The 7,950-nt window shown below is 50.6% G+C and overlaps 1 protein-coding gene across 2 annotated transcripts in view; it reads left to right on the top strand.

The window, feature by feature from the left end:
* Positions 1-6,601: 6,601 nt before the first annotated feature.
* STT3B (STT3 oligosaccharyltransferase complex catalytic subunit B) overlaps positions 6,602-7,950 on the top strand; it is a 195,018-nt gene continuing 193,669 nt past the window's right edge. The window contains exon 1 of one of the 2 annotated variants that reach the window (XM_075315245.1): positions 6,602-7,233. In XM_075315245.1, coding sequence (XP_075171360.1) covers positions 6,983-7,233 — 251 coding nt within the window. In that variant the 5' untranslated portion in view covers positions 6,602-6,982. The remainder of the gene's footprint in view (positions 7,234-7,950) is intronic. The other variant, XM_075315244.1, reaches the window with a different exon arrangement.

The following is a 7,950-nucleotide window of genomic DNA, read 5'->3' as shown; positions in this document are numbered from 1 at the left end:
ACGTTGGGGTCCCTAGCTTGTGTGTGTCCTCTCATGCAGTCACTGGTGTGCATACCTTATCTCCCCATAGTGATGTTTTTTTAGGTTTTTGCACCCAGTTCGGACTTAGAATGGTGTTCCAAACGTTATTCCTTATTGTTAGTAGTTTCTCGTTTGTGAACCCTCCCCAACCACACCTATTGCCAATCCATATCATACGCACAAATAGCCTGGGTCTCAGCTTCCCATACACGGTAAGTTTTTTAACTGCATGAGAGGACACACACAAGCTAGGGACCCCAACGTAGAGAAATACTTTGGCGTAGTGTTGGGGCTCTATTGCATTGATCAATTCAGTAGCTAAATTTCTCTTGATTCATATGTTCATGGCAGTAATGCAGATTCCATTTTTCACATTTTCACTCTTGCATATAGCTATTGGATTTTTCAAGTCAGTATTCACACAGCAGTTTCTGCTATTACATGTATTCCCCTTACATAGTCACTGGTGTGCATACCTTATCTCCCCATAGTGATGTTTTTTTAGGTTTTTGCACCCAGTTCGGACTTAGAATGGTGTTCCAAACGTTATTCCTTAATGGTTAGGGTTTTCAACTGGAGTTGTTGGGCAATGCGAAGCCAGAGAAGGGATTGGCAGAGTGGAGAGGTCGGGGAGTAGCGGGGGGACAGGTGGATCAGTCAGGGCAGCATAGTGTAGAATAGATTGTAGGAGTGCGAGACTGTTAGAAGGGAGGCCACAGAGCAGGAGGTTGCAATAATCCAGGCGGGAGATAATAAGGGCATCCACTAGGGTTTTTGCAGCTTCTTGTGAAAGGAATGTACAAATCCAAGAAACACTTTTGAGTTGGAGGCGGCAGGAGGTGAAGAGGGCTTGGTTGTGTGGCTTGAAAGAGAGAGCAGAGTCTAGAGTTACTCCCAGGCAGCGAGCATGTTGGACTTGGGAGAGTGAGCAGTCATTGACTTTGATGGATAGGACAGTTGGGGGGGTTGAGTGAGGAGGAAAGATAATGAATTCTGTTTTGTCCATGTTCAGTTTCAGAAATCGAGAAGAGAAAAAGGATGAAATAGCAGACAGACATTGTGGGATTCTGGTTAGTAAGGAGGTGATGTCAGGTCCAGAGAGGTAGATCTTCGTATTATCAGCATAGGGGTGATACTGAAAGCCGTGGGGCTCTATGCGCTGTCCGAGACCAAAGGTGTAGATGGCGAACAGCAGGAGTAAAACTGAGCCTTGGGGGAAACCAACAGATAGGGGGCAAGATGAGGAAGTGGTGTGAGAGTGGGAAACGCTGAAAGTCCAGTCTGCTAGGTATGAAGAGATCCAAGATAGCGACAAGTCTGTGATGCCCACAGACGAGAGAATCTGTAGTAGGAGGGAGTAATCTACTGTGTTGAAGGCAGAAGACAGGTCCAGGAGGAGAAGGACAGAGTAGTGTCACTTGGCTTTGGCGGTTAGTAGGTTCTTGGTGACTTTAGTTAGTGACCCCCCACTAGCCCTCGAAACTGTATAACGGCCCCCACATAGCCATGCACAATATGATCAACCCCACACGAGTCTTCACACTGTATAACTGCTTGCATACAGTATAATGGCCCTCAAATAGCCCTCCATAAAGCATAAAGGCTCATTCATAGCCTACCAAATATTATAATAGCCCCACATAGCCTTATTTATAGTATACTTGATCTCACATAGTCCTTCATGTTATAATTCACCCTCCATAGTCCTTCATATATTACAATGTGACCCCCATAGTCCTCCATATAGTATAATGTTCCCCATAGTCCTCCAAATAGTATAATGCACCCCATAGTCCATATAGTATAATGGGCCACACATAGTCCTCCATATAGTATAATTCACCCCATAGTCCTACATACAGTAAAATGGTCCACACATAGTCCTCCATATAGTATAATGGGCCCCTCATAGAGTTCTATATATAAAGCACCCAGTAGTTCTTCATATAGTATAAGAGCATCATGTACTCCCTGATTAAAAAAATAAATACTTTCCTCTTTCCCCCACTGTTCCTGTCTCTGCAGTGGTGTGTTCTGCACATCTCGGCACAGCGGGAGCGCTGTAGTGACATCATCGCGTCTACTGCGCTGAGACGTCAGATCTCACATACCCAAGGAGAATGATGGGGCGCTGCCACCATTATTGTTTTCAATTGAATCGCCATCCACCATGCCAATACAGTGGAAAGTGGGAGGCAGCATAACTCCTCCACCACTCACTCATGGCCTCATAGCAGTACAACACTGGTTGAAGTGTAAATTTGCATCTTTATTTCTGGGGGGCAGAACGCTGAAATAGCAGGGTATGGACGAAACATAAAAAGTGTTCCAGAATCAGTGGAGCAGCCACTATTGGATGAGAGACACAAAAAAATGCGGTGAGAGGTGGTCTGTAAAGCAGAGGCGTATCTAGGGAGGACTGGCGGGGCATATGCCCGGGGCGTAGAGTCAGGGGGAGCGCTGTCGGGCCAGCTGATGTAGAATTATGAATCTCCCTGGCTACCAAAGCCGGCGTCAGCACCTATCAAAAACGGCGGTAATGTATGCTGCGGCCTCCAGGTCGAGTTCCGGGGACCGCAGCGCTCATGCCAGCAGCCGCACTTTGCTGATTTGCTGGCTCTTGCACGCAGCTTTCACTGCTGCATGTAGGGTCTACGTTCGTCTGTGGGCGGAGCTAGCATGCAGCGTGCACTGCGCTCCCGACCCACAGATGACGGTAGATGCTGGAATGTACGGGCTCCTTCCAGGTGTGACTTAATTTGTCATGAAGCTGGTCACGCCCACTAACCTGGAAGGAGCTCATACATTCTAGGCTCAACCCACAGATGAAGAGAGGAGCAGAAGCATCATCATCCCGACGAGCTGTATGTCCTGTCTCCCCCACCCCAGTGCTGTACACCCCCAGTACTCTGTCCCCCCACCCCAGTGCTGTATACCCCCAGAACTGTCTGTCCCCCACCCCAGTGCTGTATACCGTCAGAACTGTTTGTCCCCCCACCCTAGTACTGTATACCCCCAGAACTGTCTGTCCTTTGACCCCAGTGCTGTATACCCCCCAGAACTGTCTGTCCCCTGACCTCAGTGCTGTATACCCCCAGAACTCTGTCCCCCCACCCTAGTGCTGTATACCCCCAGGACTGTCTGTCCTTTGACCTCAGTGCTGTATACCCCAGAACTGTCTGTACCCCACCCGTGGTGTATACTCCCAGAACTGTCTGTCCCGACCCCAGTGCTGTATACCCCCATAAATGTCTGTCCACCGACCCCAGTACTGTATACCCCCGCAGAAGTGTCTGTCTCCCCAATCCAGTGTGCTAAACCCCCCAGAGCTGTATGTCCCCCCACCGCAGTACAGTATACCCGCCATAGCTGTATCTCCCCCCAACCCCAATGTTGTATACCCCAAAAGCTGTATGTCCCCCCACCCCAGTGCTGTATACCACTTCAGAGATGTATGCCCCCGTCTGGAACTGTACTTGTCCCCATTGCTGTATGTCTCCAGCCTCTCCTGTGATGTATATAGTAGTGTCAGTATGCACTGTGTGTGGCCATGTCTGTTAGTTATGGCCACCAATAAGCGTGGGACAGCCACATGCCCAGGAGGAGATGGATGGGAGACAAGCAGGGAGGTGAGTGAGGCTGCTGCCAACTTTCCCATGTTAATGCCTCTAATGTGTCTGTATGTGCATGTATAATGTGTATCTATGTGTGTCAGTGTGTATGACTGTGTATAGATTTGTCTATTTAGATGTATTCTTGTGAATTTGTCTTTTAATATGTATATGTGCGTTAATATGTGTGTATGGGGCCGACTGAGACTCTTTTGCCAGGGCCCACAAAAACTTGGAACCATCCCTGGATGTACTGGAAGTTGTAGGTTCATGCAATACAAATGTGTATGGGTCTGACCTGGCATTACAATTGATGTACCATGTACTGCTTGTGGTTCTGATTATGTATTTCTGTACTGATGAGGGTTTTGATGCTGTGTTTCTGAACTGATGGGGTTATATGGATGTATTTCTGTGCTGCTGGTGGTTCTGATGCTGCGTTTCTGTACTGTTGGGTGTAAAGCCTGCTTTACACGCTGCAATGTATCTTACAATGTGTTGGCGGGGTCACGTCGTAAGTGACGCACATCCGGCATTGTAAGGTACATTGTAGTGTGTAACTGCTACGTGCGATTGCGATTGAATGGTAAAACGTTCATCGCATGCACGTCGTACATTCCTCATGAATTGCACGTCAGGTTGTTCATCGTACCCGGGGTAGCACACATCGCAGTGTGTGACATCCCGGGAACGATGAACAGACCTTACCTGCGTCCTGTGGCTCCCGCCGGTAATGCAGAAGGAAGGAGGTGGGCGGGATGTTTACGTCCTGCTCAGCTCCGCCCCTCCGCTTCTATTGGCCGGCTGCCGCGTGACGTCGATGTGACGCCGAACATCCCTCCCACTCCAGGAACTGAACGTTCGCCGCCCACATCAAGGTCGTATAGAAGGTAAGTATGTGTGACGGGGGTTAATCGTTTGTGCGGCACGTTCAACAAAATTGAACGTGCCACACATACGATGGGGGCGTTGCAAATCGCATGCGAAATTGCAACGTGTAAAGCAGGCTTTAGGCTATTTGCCCACGGGAGATTAAACCTGCGGATTTATCTGCGGAAAATCTGCTGATTTTCTGGATTTTCCAGATAAATCTGCAGGCTTCAGCATGTACAGACACTCCCCATGTTATCCTATGGGACATGGGGAGTGCTGTGTCCATGCTGCGGATGTCCCGCAGCTGCACGTAATTGCATATCAATTCTTTCTGCAGAATTACCTGCGGAAACCCCGGCCCTCCACTATGGAGATAGAGGCCGGGACTTCCGCAGGTAATCCACAGCTATTTCGCTGTACTACCGCAGCTAAAAATAGCTGCGGATTCCAGCGAATAGCTGCGGGAAACCTGCGGCCGTACCTGAAGATATATCCGCAAGTGCGAGCTCCCGTGGGCACATAGCCTTATAGTTATGTATTTCTGTACTGTTGGGTGTTATAGTTATGTATTTCTGTACCTCTGCTGGTTCTGGTGCTGTTATTAGTTCTGATCCTGTACACAAGTAACAATTCATAAATTGTAAGATTGGACAAGCCCTTTACTTAGAATTGGGATACACTACTTAATTGTGTAAGTAAAGGGCTTGTCCAGGTTTGAGATGAAATTCTGCAGTGACTCGAGGTGACTGCAGGCTTCTGAATTCTCACAATGCATGCTCTACACACTTTTAGGATTCTCCGGTGCCAGTGGCGAGAGTGGACGGTCATGTGAGCACAAGTATGAGATTTTTATACTTCTGGCCACATTCTGATTTGACGTGTCCAGCCTCACTAACTTCATTTTAAGCGAGGCCACGTATGTCTAGTTGGAACGTGACCCCAAATATGTAAATCACACACTTGCACTTTCGTGACCGCCCACTCTCACGGCCAGCAGCAGGGAATCCTGACAGCGGGCAGTGTGCGCACTGTGAGAATTCAGAAGGCTGCAGTCACACAGTGACTGCAGATTTTCATCTCAAACCTGGACAACCCCTTTACTTATAAACTTAAGCACTGTAGCCCAATCATAACAGCGTGTAATATACTCCCTGTCAGGATTCAGCTCTGCTTCTGGTTCCAGCAGTCATCATTTGGCGCTCCACTCATATGTGATTTTCATACCTGCATGTGATAACTGGCTTCTCTTCCTGTTTCGCTTTGAAAATTGAATTCAATTAATAAGCGCACTCACGTGACTGAGTGTGCAAATCACACATGAATGATTGGTCACATGGGGGGCGCCAAACTGACGTCTTGCCCCGGGTGCCAGAAAGCCTAGATACATCTCTGGGTATTGGTAAGGGGTCTGTCCACACAGTGCGATATCCACAGTGACAGCATGGATAACAGTACAGTGACCGGGGCCTGCCTACACACGGGAGCGGAGGTTATACCGCAGCGGTCCTGTCATCCATTACACATGGTGACACAGTGTCTCCCGATGTACAAGCACTGAATGTCGGTGATCGCTCGTCGATTGGGGGTGATCGTTTTGTGTGATCTCTGACAGTGGTGGTGAGGACGTGCACTTATCACTGGGGATGAGCAGGCACACACTGCCCCCCGTGCACACACCGGTCACACACGGGATAATGGCCGACGACGACACGGTGACACCGGGCGCAGGTCTCGCCGGGTGCAGCCGCCGCTGCTCGCACGTTCCCGGCAATGAATGAGTTGACGGCAGAATCACACACATTGGTGAGAAATAATTGGAAGCCACGCCCCCAGCCCATTTTCCGCAGTCTCCGTAGAGTCCCCGCCCTTCCCATCTGTCTTACATCACTATTGGTGGAAAAGGCCCGTCAATCACTTCACGCTTTTCCTTTTTCCAGTTCATCTGACAGCACGTGCCTTAGGCCCACAGAGAAGTGTCAGCGAGGTCCCGCCTCCGAGTGACGTCATCACCAGCGGAAAAAGGCGGGCGTTAGCTGTCTATTGTCTGCCACTGGCTCTAGTGTTTCCCTAGCTCCGCCTCCCACGTACCTGTCGCTTGTTTATTGGCGGGGAGTTTAGGGACTGGGAGAATGGGAGTGGTCTGTCACGACGCCCCTCCTTCCCCTCAGCTCTGACTAGGAAATGTCATTTGAGCCGAGAGCGGAGCGCTGAGCGGCTCCCGTGCTGCCGCCTCCGTCTGGATTACTCCCGGGACTGTGATGTGGACGGCGTGCTCGGACGCTGCGACGGATTCTCGACCTCTAGCGACACGGAGCAGCGGAGGAGACCGGTGTCCTCCAGCGGACGAGCCCCGCGCATTGTGAAGCTCCCTCCTCATTCCCGAGCAGCCACCGACCGTCCACAGCCCCCTCCCGCCCTCAACACACACCCCCACCCCGGGAGGAGGAGGCGGAGCGGCCAGCGGGGGGGAATCCAACATGGCGGAGCACGCAGCCCTGGATAATAAGCACAAAGCGGCAACCGTCAACTCCGGGGCCTCCTCCCCCGCCCTGAGCTCCGGGCGCTCGGACCCCCCCGGGGGAGGGCTCTCGGGGGGCTTGTCGCAGCCGGCGGGCTGGCAGTCCCTGCTCTCCTTCACCATCCTCTTCCTGGCCTGGCTGGCCGGCTTCAGCTCCAGGCTCTTCGCAGTTATACGCTTTGAGAGCATCATCCACGAGTTCGACCCCTGGTGAGTGCCCGCTGTGTGCCGGGGAGGGAGGGCAACGTGCAGGAGGCGGATCCCAGCACGGGCTGCGGACACTGCCCGTCTGCCATGCTGCAGGGCGCCCCTTGTGGCAGGTGGGCACAGTACTCCACCTGTAGGGAGTGACCATGGTGTAGCGTACTGCTGCCCAGGGCTGTGCCTTGTCAGAGGGCTCCGCTCTACAGCGAAACTTTGGTAGAAAATGAGTCTGGAGGCTGTCACTTATGTCAGCAGGCCATGCAGAGCTGGCATGTACTATGGCGGGAGGCAGGCACTGGCCTGGCACTAGTGCAGTGGACTGGGTCACTACCAGCTGGCATGCATTGGTTTATTAGCTGCTGGTATATGTTCTGGGTGATCAGGCACTGGCATGTGCTTGGCACTTTCATACAGCGGCATATACATTATACAGGACTGTTAAAAATTGTTTAAAAGAACAGAGAGTCCTCAGTGGTTGATACCTTTTAATGGCTAACTGAAAAGATGGTAATAATTGCAAGCTTTCGAGACTACTCAGGTCTCTTCATCAGGCATGGTATAACACAAAATCTGAAGAGTCACGTATTTATACGTATTTATACATGACTCTTCAGATTTTGTGTTATACCATGCCTGATGAAGAGACCTGAGTAGTCTCGAAAGCTTGCAATTATTACCATCTTTTCAGTTAGCCATTAAAAGGTATCAACCACTGAGGACTCT

This window comes from Anomaloglossus baeobatrachus, chromosome 6, assembly GCF_048569485.1.
Source record: "Anomaloglossus baeobatrachus isolate aAnoBae1 chromosome 6, aAnoBae1.hap1, whole genome shotgun sequence".
In the NCBI taxonomy this organism is placed as follows: domain Eukaryota; kingdom Metazoa; phylum Chordata; class Amphibia; order Anura; family Aromobatidae; genus Anomaloglossus; species Anomaloglossus baeobatrachus.
This window is presented reverse-complemented; position numbering and strand designations above follow the sequence as displayed.